The sequence below is a fragment of the Dissoconium aciculare genome, assembly GCF_010015565.1.
Source record: "Dissoconium aciculare CBS 342.82 unplaced genomic scaffold K489scaffold_12, whole genome shotgun sequence".
NCBI lineage: Eukaryota > Fungi > Ascomycota > Dothideomycetes > Mycosphaerellales > Dissoconiaceae > Dissoconium > Dissoconium aciculare.
Genome location: NW_022984962.1, coordinates 809,619 through 827,653, shown reverse-complemented (window position 1 = coordinate 827,653; position 18,035 = coordinate 809,619). Strand labels below are relative to the sequence as shown.

The 18,035-nt window shown below is 52.0% G+C and overlaps 6 protein-coding genes across 6 annotated transcripts; 4 read left to right on the top strand and 2 right to left on the bottom strand.

The window, feature by feature from the left end:
- The first annotated feature begins 262 nt into the window (after nucleotides 1-262).
- Nucleotides 263-998, top strand: K489DRAFT_383562 (uncharacterized protein). Its single transcript, XM_033605637.1, has one exon. It carries the CDS (start codon nucleotides 278-280, stop codon nucleotides 569-571), a length of 294 nt encoding a protein of 97 aa, XP_033457047.1. The 5' UTR covers nucleotides 263-277; the 3' UTR covers nucleotides 572-998.
- A 270-nt stretch (nucleotides 999-1,268) lies between these two features.
- Nucleotides 1,269-4,560, top strand: K489DRAFT_383561 (uncharacterized protein). The gene has a single exon (XM_033605636.1). It carries the CDS (start codon nucleotides 1,685-1,687, stop codon nucleotides 4,403-4,405), a length of 2,721 nt encoding a protein of 906 aa, XP_033457046.1. The 5' UTR covers nucleotides 1,269-1,684; the 3' UTR covers nucleotides 4,406-4,560.
- Nucleotides 4,561-4,802: 242 nt separating this feature from the next.
- K489DRAFT_362664 (uncharacterized protein) lies at nucleotides 4,803-6,761 on the bottom strand (the record flags this gene model as incomplete). The annotated part of the gene is made up of 1 exon (XM_033602666.1): nucleotides 4,803-6,761. The coding sequence occupies one exon, from the start codon at nucleotides 6,759-6,761 to the stop codon at nucleotides 4,803-4,805; it is 1,959 nt and encodes a 652-aa protein (XP_033457045.1).
- A 478-nt stretch (nucleotides 6,762-7,239) lies between these two features.
- On the top strand, nucleotides 7,240-10,598 carry K489DRAFT_383559 (Metallo-hydrolase/oxidoreductase). Its single transcript, XM_033605635.1, has 2 exons — nucleotides 7,240-7,656; nucleotides 7,979-10,598. The coding sequence occupies exons 1-2, from the start codon at nucleotides 7,403-7,405 to the stop codon at nucleotides 10,335-10,337; spliced, it is 2,613 nt and encodes an 870-aa protein (XP_033457044.1). The 5' UTR covers nucleotides 7,240-7,402; the 3' UTR covers nucleotides 10,338-10,598.
- A 4,028-nt stretch (nucleotides 10,599-14,626) lies between these two features.
- Nucleotides 14,627-16,718, top strand: K489DRAFT_63923 (uncharacterized protein). Its single transcript, XM_033608792.1, has 2 exons — nucleotides 14,627-15,779; nucleotides 15,836-16,718. The coding sequence occupies exons 1-2, from the start codon at nucleotides 14,852-14,854 to the stop codon at nucleotides 16,582-16,584; spliced, it is 1,677 nt and encodes a 558-aa protein (XP_033457043.1). The 5' UTR covers nucleotides 14,627-14,851; the 3' UTR covers nucleotides 16,585-16,718.
- Nucleotides 16,310-17,845, bottom strand: K489DRAFT_63911 (uncharacterized protein). Its single transcript, XM_033608791.1, has one exon. It carries the CDS (start codon nucleotides 17,704-17,706, stop codon nucleotides 16,672-16,674), a length of 1,035 nt encoding a protein of 344 aa, XP_033457042.1. The 5' UTR covers nucleotides 17,707-17,845; the 3' UTR covers nucleotides 16,310-16,671.
- Nucleotides 17,846-18,035: the final 190 nt, after the last annotated feature.

The window sequence follows — 18,035 nt, the reverse complement described above, 5'->3', positions numbered from 1 at the left end:
CAACAATGGTGATACATGTGTCCGTTGCTCATTCGAGCTTCGTCCTGCAGCAATGCAGCGTACAACCAGGGAAACATTGAACAACTCCCGAGCCGCACCACGGGATCATGCCCGCCTCGCAGGATTTCTCCAGGGACAAAACAGGACTTTTCAGTATATTATTAGCTGGGGAAGGAAATCCCGACCAACTAACTTCTACATGTCTGGTACAGGTATACGTTTATTACAGCAGCACACCCTGTATTCCTTTTCATTCGTGGATTTTCGGGATTTATTGATGCGACCATGTCGTGTCAGCGCATGTGCTTCCTTGCCCCAAAAGTTGCCATCACGTCCGACTTTCAAAAGTCCTTTGACAGCATTCTTTGTCGTCTACGGTCTGCGGTCTCGTCGTCGTCGTGAAGAAATAGCTCGAATTGAAGAATGTCCTGAACAACGTCCGATGCTCTTTACCGCTTCATCGGTTTTCGTGGCTGGCATTTGGCATGCCTCGCGAACCGTTGACGATCTCAAGCCGGCCTCGATCCGCACGTTTATCGGCCCAGCGCTGCTTGAGCCTACACCCATTTGACAGCTCACTGTGAACCATTATTGACGCCTCCAGCATTGACGATATGCCAGCCCGCTATTGCCGGACTACCAGGTGAAGACGGCACTGGTGCTAACATCGGACAATCCCTCGGTTGTCTTCTCCCGCGATAGCGTCGGCGTGAATCTCGGTCACCTTGTGCAGTTCGATACGAAAGTCGATATTGTGACTTCAAACTGCTTTCTGGTCCGCATTTTATGAGTGACTTAACAGCGAACTCAAAGGTCAGGTGCATTCGATTTAAAGATTCAGAAACGACCTGGACAGACGAGTTGATGGAAAGCTCGTGGGAATCATCGCGCCGAGGTACGGTCCCATGTCGAGCGGTGCCTCCTTCTAAGGTGATGATCGAGTTGAAACGCTTGAGACAAGCAGCCTGTCGAGCGTCAAGCGTGCAAAACTCTACGTGGTAATGATTGATTATTCTTTACCTACTAGGTAGGTATTATCAGGTATTATCAGGTACCTTCCTTAGTAACTAGGTAGGTTGCGTTCCTGCCTGAGCAGATGCTATTATCTGCTCCGTCACATGCCTAATCGACCTGTACCAGGTACCTATATGGCAGGTACCTACATACCTATGACAATAATAAGGCAGGTAGGCACTTTCATGCACGTGCTTTCAGCGCATATTTGAGCACCTGGGCAAGGAAACCTCACATTCACATCTTACCGTCCTACAACCCAAATCAACGGTTGCCCAGGTGCCTTAGAAAGCATACTTGCACACTCGATGCCAATGGCTCCGGGCATCACCTGGAAACCCGCGATACTTGCTCCTTGTGATGATACGAGCCTTCACAGAACACTTGAACCCAATTTTTCGATGACTCACCTCCTTTCTAGAAGATCTTCAGGATTGACCGATGTGTGCCGAACCCTCACCGTGGTCATTGAGCTACTTGCGATCGATCGGAAGACGAAGTCTGCCACCACCTTTCACAAGTACCTGAGAATCCGGTCCATGTTGTCTACTCAGTAACCCCGTCGACTCGTAGTCCTCTAAGGCCTGACTGAGCCTACTCGTTGCAAGAAGAGCAAAGTAGTCGTGGTGCGTACGTCACCTGCTGGCCACATCATCACATTAGAGGAAGCATGAGTGCACCCTCTCTATCACATCACGAGAGTCGTCTTCAGCTCGCCCAGGTTCTCGACGACCCGGATCAACCCACCACATCGAAGGGCGGTTGTTCGAATACCGACACATTACCAGAGAGTGGAATATTCCGAGAGTCCAAGCCTCCGACAACTGCAGGTACACGTTTGCAGCAGACAAGCACCAAGAGCGTCGCTCCCATCACATGTGTGCCGCCTCATCTCAGGGCAAGATTAAATCAATCTCCGCATATTTTGAAACATCAAGCACATGGAAAGACCACACCGGATCAGGAGGTCGTTGGCAGCAACGAATTCAAAGGTTCCGACGCATCTGCCTGCGTCGCTGCTTCGGGTACGACCAACATGGCACCTGCTATTGAGCCTGATGCGAAAGATTACATCTCGAAATCATCATCGGCCTTCGCAAAGGACAGTGTCATAGAACGACAGCAAGCAAAACCAGACACTTCTGCTATTGAGCCAAATCCTTCGACGGAGGAAGTTACGAGGCCAAATAATCCTCTCAATCGGAGGCCAAAGGTTCAAAGCTCGGCCACTCGCTCGACATCTAAGAATGCGACTGATAACATTGCCCGTCGCCCTTCGAAACGTTCAAAAGATCCCACTCGCTCGCCAAGAATGAAAATTCCCAACCAGCCTGCGAACCTGCAACCGCCGTATCCTTCCACTCAGAGGCATAACCCCCAAAACGCCGCACAATTGCAGTTTGGTAGTCCCAAGCAGCAAGTTCATTCCATCGGTTCGGCACACAGGAAAACGTCCGAGAAGAAAAGCGCAAGGCGCCAGTTGGGATGGGCCACCAAGGCCGACTTTCCCTCGCCCGAAACAGACGACGGGAACACGTGGCGAGCTCCTGCGTGCCGCTCCCTATCACCGCCATGGACGCCGCGAGCGATTCCGGGCGATAGTGAAGACGGCGGAGGCTTGAAAGGTTGGAGTGGCGAATGGACGCCGCGAGCAAGTCCAGGCAATAGCGAAGACGGCGGGGGCTTGAAGGGCTGGAATGGCGAATGGGCTCCTGCACCTACTGAATGGGACAAGCGACCTGCCTTCACAAGTAAGCAGTCTTCCACAACAATTCAAGATTGGCTCTCTAGCATAAACAAGGCGATGGAGGGTATTCCTCAGCACAGTCCAATCCCTCCCAAAGTGTATTTGGGCGGTAAGACTTATGTCTTCAACGGATCCAAAAACGAATCCAGTAAGCTTTGTCCTATGGGCGACATTACTCCAGTCTACTGGATACCTAGCACCATCGAAGACAAACAGCCGTTGCCGTTTATTCGTCAATTCAGGGTGACGTTTCGTCCATTTCGTGGAGACTGTCAAGACTGGGACAAGGACGACGATGGCGACGGTCTGTGGTGGCATCATCGCGTTGAAGGAGGCTTTTTCATACCCGACAATGTGCGCCAGCCAGAGATCGTCGGTCCGGATCCAGATGAATCATTCACGGATGTCCTCGCACGCGAGAATGACTTCGGTAGTGCGCGGCATGCAAAGAACCGGGTACGAAAAGAACGAGCGCTTCGCGAACAGAGTATTGAAGCCGAAATTCGAGCCGCTACACGTATGAACCGACTTCTTCCAGCTACAACGACAGAGACGAGACGAGACGGCGCTCATGAACAGCCAATCTATCAGCATGAGAAAAGCCCGAGCTTGCGATTCGCCAAACTTGCCGACGCAGCCTGCCTTCTAGCATTGTATAATCATTGCATTCTGAATACATGTCAAACCTCAGAAGCTTCGCCCTGCCTCCAAAAGGATATCTTCGAGCGAGTTCGAAGCGCACAGGTCTCAAAGCTACCGTTTCTCATTGCATATGAACCTGGACACTTAGTAAAGGCCTCAAAGAGCCACAAAGCTCGACACGGTGGTCACGTCGAGGACCGACAGATGCCAGACGTAATTCTCGGCTTTGCTGATGTACAGAAATACGATCAAAAATATACATCGTCTCAGTTCGCCTCTACTGTCGGCATTCAGGTGTTCACTCACCGTGGTCACTTGAGACAAGGCATCGCGACTTGCCTTCTCGACAAGTTGATATCCATACTCGACGCGGACTATCTTGAGCAGTATAGCAACCGGTATATAGTTCATGATGCCGAGTTAATAGCACGCGCGCCACCACGGCCCATCACGAACATCCTCATGCACGTCCCGTACCACCGCTATGACGAAATGACATGGCTGTGGCAATGGTTGAATAATCAATTTGGATTCCGGGAGTGTGGCAATTTGCAGGAGATTGGATGTAAGTCGGACAAGCCTGTGAGTTTGGCAATCTTCCAAAGAAGAACCAGTCGGCCCCACGAAAATGTCCCGTGTCCAGAGACGCCAACGCCAACGCCGACGCCTGCGAAGTCGGCACATGAGAAGTTCAAGGGCGAAGATGCGCGGAGCACAAGATCTTCTCGAGGCAAGCGCCGTCGTAGGAAGAGAGACGTTCCCAGAAGTACCGCTAACAGCGAGACCAAAGATCAACCAGAGATTCCCAAAGATGCCGAGCCGGGAAAGCATCATTCAACGACACCTCAGCAAGGCAACGAGGTCCAGACACATCCCCAAGATGCCAAGATCCAAGCTCCTCAGCAAGCTACCAAGGTTCAGGACCATCCGCGGGAGATCAAGGTCCAGGCACATCCACAATATACCAAGGCCCCGGGTACAGTGGAGGTGAGTACGTGGTGAAATGGTAGTTTGTCTTTATTTCATCGGCAAGGGTTCCGGATGTCACAGGCGATTACAGCAGATGAAAATTTTGTACTCTACTCAATGCAAGTTAGTTCTCTTGGATTTGTTCTTTCGCCATGCTTTCAGTACCTGGATGAATAGCTTGATACTGTTCTCTTAAGTGCCCTGTCTTCGGTTAGAAAGTGTTCCGGCGTGCCAAATTTTCGAAAACACGTCCTTGACATTATGACATCGTGATGAGTAGAAAGGTACTGTGGAAAACGTAAGGTTTGAGACATCTCGTAGCATGAGAGAGGTAATAATAGTAATATAATTAAGCAAAAAAGTCGAAGTGAAGGGAGGACGAAGAAGAAGTGGAACAATTACAAAGACGTGTTTCCCCTTTCAGCATTTCTCACCGCAACTTCAAACTAGCCTGCAACAACGCTTTTCTCTCACGGCCATCTCTTTCGAGAACGTGGACCCAGTCTCGCAATTGAATGCCCTTGCCGTCTACGCCGTCCTCTCGCCACTCACCCCACGATGGGGTCTTCTTCTCTGCTGAAGAATCCGTCGTTGATGCAGATGGCCCATTCGTTCCGTTGGCGGCGTTGTTCGCATTTGCAGTGGATGACGCAGGCGTTGATGAGCCCGCCGCATTTTCGGATTTGACAGCCGCCCCGGCGGAGGCGGGTTTGGCGTAGCGATTGCCCTGCACACTGCCCATGCCGCCCGTCATCCAGCCGTATTTGTTCTTCTTCTTGCCCATGAAAGCCATCGCAGCGGTGGTGTTGGCGGAGTTGATTGCTTGAGCCTCGGTGGCGGTTGCGTTCTCTTTGTTCTTTTTATTGAGTTCCTTTTTTGTCATTTTGGGGGTAGCCGCCGAATCGCCTGCGTCTGTGGCGGAACCCTCTGTAGTCATCTCGTCTGACCCAGCAGTATTCTCGCCTTTGCGCTTTCGAGCTTCACGCTTTTTTATACGTTCCTTCTCGGCGAGTTGGTCGCGCTCAGCGAGTTGTCGAAAGTGCGTATTGAGTGTACCTTGGAAGGAAATGGTTTTAGTCTGTTGTGACGCTTCTTCTGCCTCTTCAGCACCCTTTGTGGTCTGATCCGGGTCTGCTGACTGCTCCCACGAAGAGCCACTGATGTTTGTCGATGAGATTGTAATTTGTGATTGTTTGCCCTCACCGGTTGCAAGATCCGCGAATTCCGGCGGCACTACTCGTCCATGATCGCCGTATCTCCGTACACGAGCCAATCCGTATGCATCATCTACAAGCCCGCGAATCCGCTCGCCAGACGCGAGACTCAGCAGCGACAGCAACTGCTCAAAGGGGACCCCAACGTCGACCTTGCTCGGCGCAGCGTCTTGAGCAGGGGCTGCCGTCAGTGCAGCAACACCATTTGTGCCTGCTTTGTTGACCATTACTTTCGGTGGTTCCGCACGCTCGTAAACACCCTGCACCTCGACCTTCACACCCGCCTCGTACGCCTGCTTTTGTATCTTGTGACGCAATATGTTGCCCAACAAGAAAGGGTTATTCAGATGATGTTGATCACGCTCTGCTTTTGCCCGTGCCGCAGCTTCTCGCTTCCTCTTGTGCTCGCTCTCAATCTCTTCTTGTGTCAAAGATTGGCCTAGAGTTCCAGCGAATGCTCCACTGCCTTGCTCGCCAAAGGATGAGCCCGACTGCAATAAGTTGAAACTTCTTTCCGGACTTATTGTAGTCGAAGCAAACGATGTAGACCGATTTGTGGCGAAACTAACTTGTGCAGGACGATTATTCCACATGCTGTGGAAATAGTTCTCTTCGTCCTTCAAACTAATGCCACTTCCGAACAGACTGTCATTGATATCATCTACTCCGACTTTTTCTTCTCGCTCTTCCTTGACCGGCCTGGGGGGCGGCGGCATCATCTGTGAAGTTGTTGGTGGTGAAGCGGCTCCAGTTCCCCGCGAAGGACTGGGAGCTACTTGCTGCTGCGCTGGCCAGGGACTCTGAGGTTGCTGGTATGGCTGGGGTGTGTTGAAGCCACCTTGTGACGATGGCGATGGATACGCATTATTTCCATAAGGTTGCTGATGACCTTGCTGAGCGTAGGGATTACCATATCCACTGGCTTGGCTTGCGGGTTGCGGCGTTTGAGGATACTGCGGCATTGCGTTCATTGGACTCCTCGGGTCTGGTGATAACCGCTGTCTTTTCGCAGGAGGTGGAGCAGCATACGGCGATTGAGGTATCGGAGAGCCTGTTTGCGAGTATGGCGGAGCAAGTTGAGTCTGTGTAGGGCTATGCGCAGGCTGCGGTGGAGGTGGAGGAACAAATTGTTGAGGCGGTTGCGCCGGCGGCGGCGGAGACATTGAGAACGACATGTCTTTTGTTGTGAAGAGGCGTTTCTGTTCCGTAATTGATAGAGGCGATTCGCTATGAATGCGCAAAATATTCAAAGCACGCGAGGGCGATGCCTCACTGGCGCGTTTGATGGCCGCTCATCAGACAACAGAATTCGCCGTTTCCTATGATTCCATTCTCGTGTCGAATCCGGTGATGCGTCGCTTTCGGCAGTCGTGAATAGGAGATGCGTGGCGGGCGTCGATGATGTCGTGATGTTTATATGTCGATATCCGCAGGCGCCAAAATCGATCCAAGTGACTTTGCTTGTCACGATTTACGGAAAGGCTTCCGTCGTGTATTCTGGAGCTACTGCACTGCGCTCTTTCCGTTCGCGACCTTCTCAAACGCGGAGGAAGCGGCCGCGAAACGCCAAGACTCATCACGTGCTTCCGCTTCAAGACGCGACGACACTCCATCGCGAGACATCTTCGTCAAGCCATGTTCCATCGCATCCATCGCCTGCACGACATACAACCCGACATCGAATTTGTTCGTAGAGAATGACTATTGGATCGTGCATTTCCGTCCAATGCAGATGAAGTAGTTCCACGATCTTTCCATCAGCTCGACCGTCTTCGCCCTCCTTGCCACAGGCGTCCCACTTTGGGTTTGCGATATCATGGCGACAAAGCGATCTCACGCGGCAATTGATGCCAAATTGGAGGATGACGATCCTGTCGATCCCTCAGACGAACTCATGTTCCTTGCGCTAGGAGGAGGGAATGAGGTCGGGCGATCTTGTCACATCATTCAATACAAGGGGAAGACTGTCATGCTTGATGCCGGCATCCATCCATCATACGAAGGTCTCGGCTCTTTGCCGTACTATGATGAATTCGATCTCAGCACGGTCGATCTTCTTCTCATCTCACAGTAAGTGCCGGAGCTCCGTTATATAGCACCCATTGGGAGGGGATACTGTTTGGAAGATCGGACGAACAAAACATGAGTTGTGATTGTAATCCGATATATCGGGTTAAGGAATCACTCATAAAAGGACTTTGACAAACATGGGAGATCTTGTTGTCAGTCAAGGCAGCCACTTCGTAGCAAATGTATGCCAAAGTCCTTGCCTCATGTCTCTTCACAATGCCTGCTAGTTGACCAATGATTTCCCGTGCGATCAGACATAGATAGCTCGTAGACACCCCAGACCGCTCCCAGCTCGAACCCAAGACTGACCGCCATATCTCAGTTTTCATCAGGACCATTCCGCTTCTCTCCCCTATGTGCTATCCAAGACCAACTTCGCCGGTCGTGTATACATGACCCATCCGACCAAAGCCATTTACAAATGGACCACCCAAGACGCAGTACGAGTCCACAACACACACACCTCATCTTCTTCAACTTCCGGCACCGATGGATACGTCAGCCAATTATACACTGAGCAAGACATGCTTTCTACATTGCCGATGATCCAAACCATTTCATTTCATACGACTCATTCACACAACGGCATTCGGTTCACGCCCTACCCGGCAGGTCATGTTTTAGGTGCATGCATGTACCTTATTCAGATCGCTGGATTGAACATCCTCTTCACTGGAGACTACAGCCGCGAGACCGATCGACATCTTGTACCAGCCGCTGTTCCCAGCAACATTCGAATAGACTGCTTGATCACGGAATCCACCTTTGGCATCAGCACAAGAACACCCCGTCAGGAGCGCGAGAATGCTCTGTTGAAGTCTGTCACCGGCATTCTCAATCGCGGAGGACGCGTGCTCATGCCGACCACAGCCGTCGGCAACACACAGGAGCTCCTGCTCATTCTAGAAGACTATTGGCAACGTCATGAGGAATATCGGCGTTTTCCCATCTACTACGCCAGTGGCCTGGCTCGGAAGGTCATGGTCGTTTACCAAACATATGTGGATGATATGAACGACAGTATCCGAGCCAAGTTCCAGGCTGCGAGTGCAGCTGGCGAAGGTGGTACTGCCGGTCCTTGGGATTTCCAATACGTCCGTGCACTAAAAGGTGTCGACAGATTTGAAGATGTTGGAGGAAGTGTCGTCTTGGCTAGTCCGGGCATGCTGCAAAATGGGCCTTCCCGTGCATTACTGGAGCGATGGGCTCCTGACGCGAAGAACGGAGTGGTCATTACCGGTTACAGTGTTGAAGGTACCATGGCTAAGCAGCTTCTCAATTCCGACCTCGATGCTATTCCAGCCGTAACTTCAAATCGGTCGGCTGGCATGACTCTCGGGAAGAGGGCGGGCTTGAACGACGGCGAGAAACAAATGATTCCAAGAAGATGTACGGTGGAAGAATTCAACTTCGCAGTGCACGTCGATGGGCAGGAGAATCGACAGTTCATCGAGGAGGTCAACGCACCTGTCGTCATTCTAGTTCACGGCGAGCGAAATCTAATGCGAGGTCTCAAGAGTCGACTGCTCGGGTTGGGTAAATTCAAAGTATACACACCGGCAAACTGTGAAGAGGTCAGGATACCGTTCCGCCAAGAGAAGATCGCTCGTGTGGTCGGACGGCTCGCAAGTCAGATCAGTCCACCGGTACTGATGCCCAGCCCACCTGCATCTAGCGATGATGACGAAGAAATGGGCGACGAAGCGAGCGGCGAGAAGAAAAAAGCCAAGTCCAGCAACGCCGGCCAGATCATCAGTGGAGTCCTTGTACAAAGCGATTTCAAATTGAGCTTAATGGCACCCGAGGACCTCCACGAGTACGCCGGCCTCACAACGACCACGATCATCTGCCGACAGCGCATCACTCTCGGCGCAGCCGGAATTGATCTCATCAAATGGGCGCTGGAGGGCACGTTCGGCACCGTCGATGTTTCGTCACCGGAAGAGAAGAAGAAAGGAACCAACGGCGAAGTCAAGCCCGAGGAAGCCGACGAGGAGCTCGTGCGACACACCGACACCATCTTCGAAGTCATGGGCGGAGCCGTCAGCGTCATCTGCAAAGAACAAGGCGAGGTGGAGCTACGATGGCAAGGCAACATGACAAACGACAGCATCGCCGATGCCGTGATGGCGGTCCTCCTCACGGTGGAGAGTTCCCCTGCTGCAGTCAAGCAGAGCAGTCAGAAGCACTCCCACGACCACAGCCACAACCATTTCGGCGACGACGACGACGAAGACGAAGGCGCCATCGATGAAGATTCCGAGAAAGCAGATCACGCGAACGGCGGCATGACCAATGGCAAGAATGTCTCCTCGCAGCCATCCCACCCTCTCGCCAACCTCCGTCCCCAAGAAAAGCTCTCCCGACTGTTCATGTTCCTCGAATCGCAATTCGGCGAAGAAAGCATCACGCCCATCGCTCTCCCCAGACCTCCCGCGAGTGCCTCCGACGCTACAGATATGGACGTCGACCTCGATCTCGAGAAGTACCAAGCCCAAGAGCTCGCGCGATTGCACGCGCAGGGCATCCCTGTACCAGGGCTACTGGTCAAGCTCGACAAGCATGAGATCAAGGTGTGGTTGGAGAAGTTGGAGGTCGAGTGTGCGAATAAGACGGTGGGAGATAGGGTCAGGGCGGTGGTGGAGAGGGCGGTGGGGATTGTGGCGCCGCTCTGGGCATGATGGGAGAGGCTTGAAGATAGCTAAGGACGGGGGGGAAGCAGAGAGCCTGGTGGAGGACAAACTCAGGTGTGGTGGCCCTCGTATGTAGGTATGTATGTATAGTTGCGCATGAAAATGTGGTCAATGTTCTTGAACTTTTTTTCTTGGACATTTAGTGGTAATTTGGTAAGACGTCTTCAGAGATCCGTCCACGTTGTACCCTACTCTCATGAAGAACGATCAAACTTTCCATTGTCGATAATAGATACTCTCGCAAAATACGATTTCACGACGCGCGCGATGTGGAGGCGCAGACCGCCACCTGCATATGGGAAACTCCCCCTTCGGCTGTTCCGCACAGGAACATGGCCGTCCTGCGGACTCAACTCTTATCACAGGCAGTTTTTAGCGGCAGCTCGTTGAGATAGACATCAGGAGAACAGAGTCCAATGTGTAGTCCACTATAGACAGAGTTTGACACAAGCTAAGCCTCACCATGCCTACGAACCTGCCAAGACATGCGATGACTAGCAAGCAGTACAATCCTGATTCCTCGTGTCGTCATACAGCATTTCCATCTACACGAATACCTCCTCATCCGGGTGATAATGATCAAGGTGATCTACATGCAAGTCTATGATGCCTCCGTGCGACCATGCGATACAGTACCAGCGAAGACGATCAACAGAGAAGCCTTTGACTCTTTTTCGGTGTTTGACGGATATTGGTGACGAGGTGGTGAGAGGAGAATGAGGGCTGCCGATCAGGGAGCGGAGAATGACGCCAATGGCTTTTCAATTCGTCGTCAATGCGACACCGAGACACATATTTCCTGTGAAACAGCCGATGCGAATGCCCAGTACAGGAATCACTAGAGGTAGAAAATACCGCAAGGCGTTCCTGCCATGACGATTGAAATAAAATTCCTGGTGATCGAATCCCAGGACGATGGGGTACCCGGGATCACGATCCTGCAACACAGGCTGTAATGGTTAGCTCGTCATCGCATGTTATTACCAGGACGTGCGGTGTCTTCGAGTAACAAAAGATGATTCTGCCCTTGCCGCGGAGAAAGTACCGTTCCTCTCAGGGCGGCCTTCGAACCTCATTGAGAACAGACTACATCGAGAAGAGAAAGGCTCGAGGAATGGGACTATCGTAGTCCAGATATGAGGGCTAACCGGCACAATCGTACCGAAGTCTGCCACTGCTCCTTCATCGTGGTCCCAGGTAAGCTTTCTTGGACGAGGCATGGCACCCAGTAGTGAGAAAGGTTCCAGTCGGGTGTTTCTAAAGTTAGGCCCCGCGCGAGAGAGAGATGGGCCAGACGCGTGGCCCCTTCGTCTCCATCAAATCTCTCTCTCTCCGTGGCTCATCACCCATTGGCGGCAGGTTCGACTCGAGGTCCGATTTGTTCGTTGCGTATACTTGTCGATGGGCCCACTCCTACCGCAACGTACAGGGAGCCACCACCTCACCTGCTGTGCTATGTAATCCACGGACGTGAACTCGCAAAGGTCTAGATCCTATCGACGAGTTTCACTCCATCCTTCGCGTTGTAGATCATTTCTCAACTTGGCGGTGTTGCGATCAATGTCACTGCATCGCACAATCTCACACTTATCCGCAGTCTATGCATACAGGTGAGCGCTGAAATTGCCTTTGTGTAATGATGGCTGCGTCGCATCATACGCCACGATTGAGCTATGTGCATGATCTTCTGCAACTTCTTCTCCTTCTTCTCCTTCCATCAAAGAGACATTTGTTAGTTATTAATTATTAGCCAGACGCAAGGAATCTTCCGGCCGTTCGGACAACCGGGCCTTCGGTGCGCTTGAAGAAATTTATGGGACCTACTGTAAAAAGCTTCGTTTTGCCCGCTTCCAGTTTCTTAGACTGATCGCTGACCGCGATATATTACATTTACGATACTGGTCACACACGATACTTGAGGAAGTTCACGATTCCCTGTAGGTGAAGGAGGAGGGCAGAAAATGCCGCAGATCATAGGTACTTGGCCAATCCTTTGGAAGTGATCACAACTGAGCCACCACTCACATGAGGACAATGATCTTGGAAAGTCTTCGCGTTCAGGGCTTCGGGCCAGCACACCCGAATTATCAACCCAGTCCATGGTGGAACAACGAGTAACATCAGAGCAACAAGCTCCAGCCAACGAATTCTCTATGCTACTGCAAGTCCATCTACATAGTGAGTTGGTTTTCTTCCTCTTCGCGCACCTCCAGTCGTGAGATGTACAGTGGTTCTCAGCAATCCTCGACATCAGCGATGCACAGGTCTTACATGTCCTTGGAGCCTGTCCTCGCAGGCTGCCTCTCTATAAAGGTTTCAGGAGTGAACTGCCCGGTGGCGTTTCGCGCTCACCGTAAGCACTGGAGGCGTTTACATTTCGAGGACTCTCATTCGCAGATCGAGCGGTCTTTGGCTTATCGGCACTGTGGTGCAGGAATAGCTTTGGTATTATCATTGTGATCAAAAATATGCGAATCCGGCATGCAGCTCGTTCCCCGATGGGCGTATACGAGAAAGCGAAGATTGTTTCTGTTAGGATGGATTTCCTTCATAAACTTGTTCTCACTTCTCATTAGAGCAACGACAAAAGGATCTTACCCTCATTTCCGGAACTGCTGCGCCATGTGCTAGGGAGATTCAGAGACACCACATGGATATCTATGCATTCATCGGTCGTGCGGTGCGTGCATGCGTGCGTACGTGCGTGCGTGCGGTGCATCCGTGGTGTGTAGTCGCGGGCATGGTCTGCAAGTGTGGAGGTAAAGTCCATGCGCTTTGATGTCATTGCGCGGCAGGAACGGCCACGGCGGATGAGACCCGAAGGGTAAGAAAGGCAAGGTCAGGCTAGGGCGGCGGCGGCGGGCCCAACAGGTGCTGCGCTTTGTCTATCTAACAGTCCACCTGGGCAATTTTGGTGAACTGCATAGTCAACGGCACCATCTGTGGTTCCTCGCCAGTACCCAGATAGCCTTGAAAATATCGAAAACGTCCAGCGTGTGGGTTGTCATTGATGAGATTGATGTAATTATCACAGGTAGAAATTGGAGGGTTTTGAATGGCAGTCCGCTACGTCACGCAATGCATGGTGTAGTAACAATGGCAGGGGCCTGTAGATCAATTCTTCTCGATCTTCACACTCCCACAAGCTACGGATATTGCATCGGGCCCAGGAATAACATTGAGTGCGTCTCGGTGGTCAGGAAATCTCGACATGCCCGCCCGGACAGCGGTGCCGCGTGGTCGCTCGCTATGGAAGTTTCCGTGGAATGAATGAATTTGGGCCCTTGTTTTTGCACTGCCTCAACCTTATGCAGACGAGCCCAGTAGCCCGTTTCTCATCATTCGCCGCTGTATCCCGCCGCTCTATTTCAACCGCTCTATCCTGCCGCTTCCGTGCTTGAATACTAGGTATCTTCGGGCCCGCTCCGCTCGGTCGGATCGTTCATAGCCCTAGAGGTGGGAATGGGATTGTTGGGTAAAGGGGATCGCTGTTGAGGTGGCTTACTGAACCTCTCGTCACCGTCGATCATGGAAGCGTCGATTGGACATAGTCAGTCAATGGAAAGAGAATAGCAATGGAAAGAGGATACCGTCGACGCCCAGAAATGGACCCACGTGACGCGAATCCTGAAACACACTCCATTCTCCTGCATAATAATCGTGGCATGGTATCAACAATACAATAGGGAAAGGTGTTCGAAGCTTGTGGTTCGGGGAGAGAATACCGTCTACATACCTAGGTAGGTAGGTAGCGGCGTTGTGCCATCCATTCCGACACTGCTGCGCCCAGCGGAGAAGAGGAGGGGGGGTCCACTACCACTGTACTCCAGCTTGGACTGCATCCTCCTCCGCTCAATTTCCATACGTGGGCCGCGTCAGCTCGTGTGCGCCTACGACGGACTCTCGCGCGGGCGCAGAGAGCAAGGGTAGGTAGGTAGGTAGGTAGGTACTCTCCAGTAGTTGTATCTGCACACAAGCCGTAATCTGTGGTCGGTGGTCGGTGGTCGGTGGTCATTCTGATGGGTCGGACTGGACTGGCCCAGCATAATCATTGATTAATGCCTTTCGTTTATCGTGACTAGCTGGGAATAAAGAAGGTTCACTGCGAGCTGCGGGTTACTGCTTGGCTGGCTAACTGACTGACGGGTTCTCTCTTCCTGTGCATTCCATTCCCTACACCACCTTGCAGTCATACCTACTACAATCACAAACACCACTACTATCGCTCAAACTTACCTTCCTCCACCACCATTCTCAGGCTCGCTCGTATCGTGAGAGCCATTCCTTACCAAACCTCGCGTGCTTTGCGAAACCGCGCTATCCATCTGGCTTCTGCTAATCTTTGACGCCATTCCCTTCCAACTTACTCGCAGCGGCACCCGGACCTCCCTCGAACATCATCCTCACCACCACCATCGCCGACTGCTATCGTCACCCACCGGCACCCTGGGCTCCTCCCTTCTTGCTCGTCCACCGGCCTCGCTTCCTTCATACTTCTTACAATGACATCCCGCTCGTCCGCGCCCAAGGACACCGCCTTTGATATGGACGCCCTCTTCGATTTCAATGCTGGTACCAGTCAACAATCTCCCATCACCGCTCCCGGAATGAATCACGACAGCCTCTCGACGTTTGTTCAAGAAGAACAACAGCAGTTCAGTGCACCTAGTCACAACTATGGCCAATTCAAACAGCAGGTTGGCATTCAATTATCCAACATGAACCAGGCCAACGTTCCCGACGGCATGTTCGACGGCTATAACTCTGGCTTCGGCGACATGGACTTCAACGCCGGTTACGGCTACAATACTGGCTTCGACTTGGACACAGACATGGGCGTGACATTCCCTCCTGTCAATCCCGTCGTACCTGGATTTTTCCCGACTGGTGCGGATGCTACACTCGACTTCGTCACCGCGGAACCCCTCGCCAACCAAGACGACTCACAAAACAATGTCGGCCGACTTTGGCCTGGCATGCACTTGCAACAGGCCCAACAGGCGGCGATGGCAAAGGCCGCCCAAGCGCAAGCCCTCCAGCAGCAGAGGTCACATCGACTATCAGCCCAACTACCCACGGCTCCGCTCCGCCAAGCCTCGAACAATCCCCACCCTCAGCCCAGCCAAGCCTCGTCCACGCAGCCAAGCCAATCGACCGGCAACAAACGAGCGTCAAATAATGTAGAGCCGCACGTGGAAGAGAGCATATCCCGCCTGCTCAACCAGATGCGCCAGAATGGTGGCACTCTTACACCAGAGGATGGTGAAGGCGGCCTGCTGCCTCACATTGCTCGGATGAAAAAGGATGAGGAGGAAATGGATGAAGACGAGCGACTGCTGGCGTCAGAGGAAGGAAAGAAGTTATCAAGTAAAGAGCGCCGACAATTGCGGAACAAGGTCTCTGCTCGTGCTTTCCGGTCACGACGAAAGGGTAAGATCTTGAGTGGAGAATATCGGAGGGAATCGCATACTGACTTGAACCCACAGAATACATCACTCAATTGGAGGGCGAAATTGCAATGCGCAGCCAAGAAATCAATGCTTTGCGAGTCGAGAATCAATCCGTCATGCAAGAAAACGAGAGATATCGCGGCCTGATTGAGACACTGCTCCGCCATCCGGCATTCACTCCTTTCATCAATGACATCAGCAAAGACCCATCGCTGCTTGGCGTTCCACAAGAACATGTGCAACAGCACCAACAGCAACAGCAACAACAACAACAACAACAACAAATACTCGCATCCAACGCCCCTCTGCCTTCCCAACGACAACAACAAACACCTTCGTCCTCCTCTTCTAACAACCTCATCCCGCATCAACCACAACCTCAACAACCTGACATGAAGCTCGACTTCCTCGATTTCGACGCTTCCCAACTCCAAATCCCCACTCCGCAACCCGAGGAGCAACAGCAACACATCAACCTCGCCACCATCCCCGAGAACGACTTCAGCAAACTCGATATCAACAGCCTCCTGTTCCCTCAGCATCACCGCAGCAGAGCCGACTCGGGCTTCCATCGATCTGCTCGCGATACTGGCAGCAGCAGCAGCGTCGGTGCCTACGCTGTAACCGATCTGCCCATCGGTCCCAGAGATCTCTTCATCGAGTCCTCAAGGAAAGACGGTGCGCAGGAATCCGATTCGCAACAGCAGCAGCAGTCATATGTAGATTACACCCTCCTCTTCGCGGAATTGAGTGCCGCGGCGGGAAGGTTGGGGATGAGATGTTAGGATTAGCTGGTTTTGTTGTTGTTGTCGTCACCGAGAGGGTGGGGATGTGTGTTAAGTGCATAGCATGTGGGTTTTTCACGAGAGATTTCAATTCACGTGGCTTCTTTTTTCTGGAATGCAAAATCCTATCTTTTTTTCTTCCTCTGAAAAGATTGTTTGTTTCTGTCCCGACGGGAAATTCCGGTGCTCTTCTTGTTCTTCGTCTCGGAATCTCGGTGGACGGGTGGTGTGAAAGCTGGGCCGTTTGAGCTTTGAAGCGGTTGGGGTAATGTCAACCCTAACAACGGAGAAACACCTCAAGCTAGATACAGAGAGACAAAATGACAAGATCTGCACTACAACCATTATGAATATCACAGTTGATCCTATCGGTGCTCGAAGTGCGAAACCTGCATTGATGGGGCGGTCTTCTGTCAAGTCTTGCGCGATGATGATGCGTGACGGAAGTGTGGCTGGAAAGAAAAGTGGTAGATGTCGGACGGATCGCCAGCATCGTGATGATCGATGATGGTGGAGACGAGGAAGACGAGGAGGAGAGTCGCCCTTGCTGTCCTTACTCATTGTAACAATACCCCACTTTGCCATAAGTACAGCAAGGCATCGTTGGTCGCGGTGGGAATGTCTTTGTGTACATATTTCCCTCCTTCTTCGCCCGGTCTGATCTGTGATCTCTCTGACGGAATGCACACGCGCATACACGGTGTGTGTATCTAAAGAGAGGGGAAGATATGGAGAGCAATGTCTGGAAACGCGGAAGGATGAGATGATCTGTGGTAAGGAATGACTGAATGGACTTATTATTATTGATGAATGACCAGTCTTGAAGGGTTGATGAGGAAATGTCAATGGACATGCCTCACTTGCCTTTCGGCCACTCATCAATCCCGCATTTTGTTTCATGAAATCGGAAGGATGATGGATGAACGGACAGATGGATGGACGGGATGAAGGAATGAATAAGGGACTACCGGGCGCATCTTTTTTGGTGTTGATCCACATATTCCAAGGTTGTCTCATGTGCATGTAGTTCAGATGATAATGGTGATGCACATCGTCTGTCTCCCACGTGGTCAATCGCATGTCCGGCGCAGGGTCTTCGATTGCAGCGCTGCTACCGAACATGGGGTTTCGAGCATTCTACTGTACATGCGCCCACGCATCGTGTGTACCTCCTTCACGCGTTGCGGACGACAGCTCCGTGACGGTTCTCAGGCAGTGGTCCCCAGAAGTCTCTACGGGAACGATGTGGAATCAATTAGATGATGAGTGGCGAGGCGAGAGACACCAACCAGTCAAGTAGTCTGTACTGTCCCTGCTACAGTATGATACGTGTTTGTGCGAGACTGTCGAAAGCGGGCCGCCGCCTTTTCTTTTTGTGCAGGTGCCCACATGGAGGTGACGATGATGAACCCCGTACCCTAAAGTAAACTCGTAAGGCGGGCGGCGGGCGG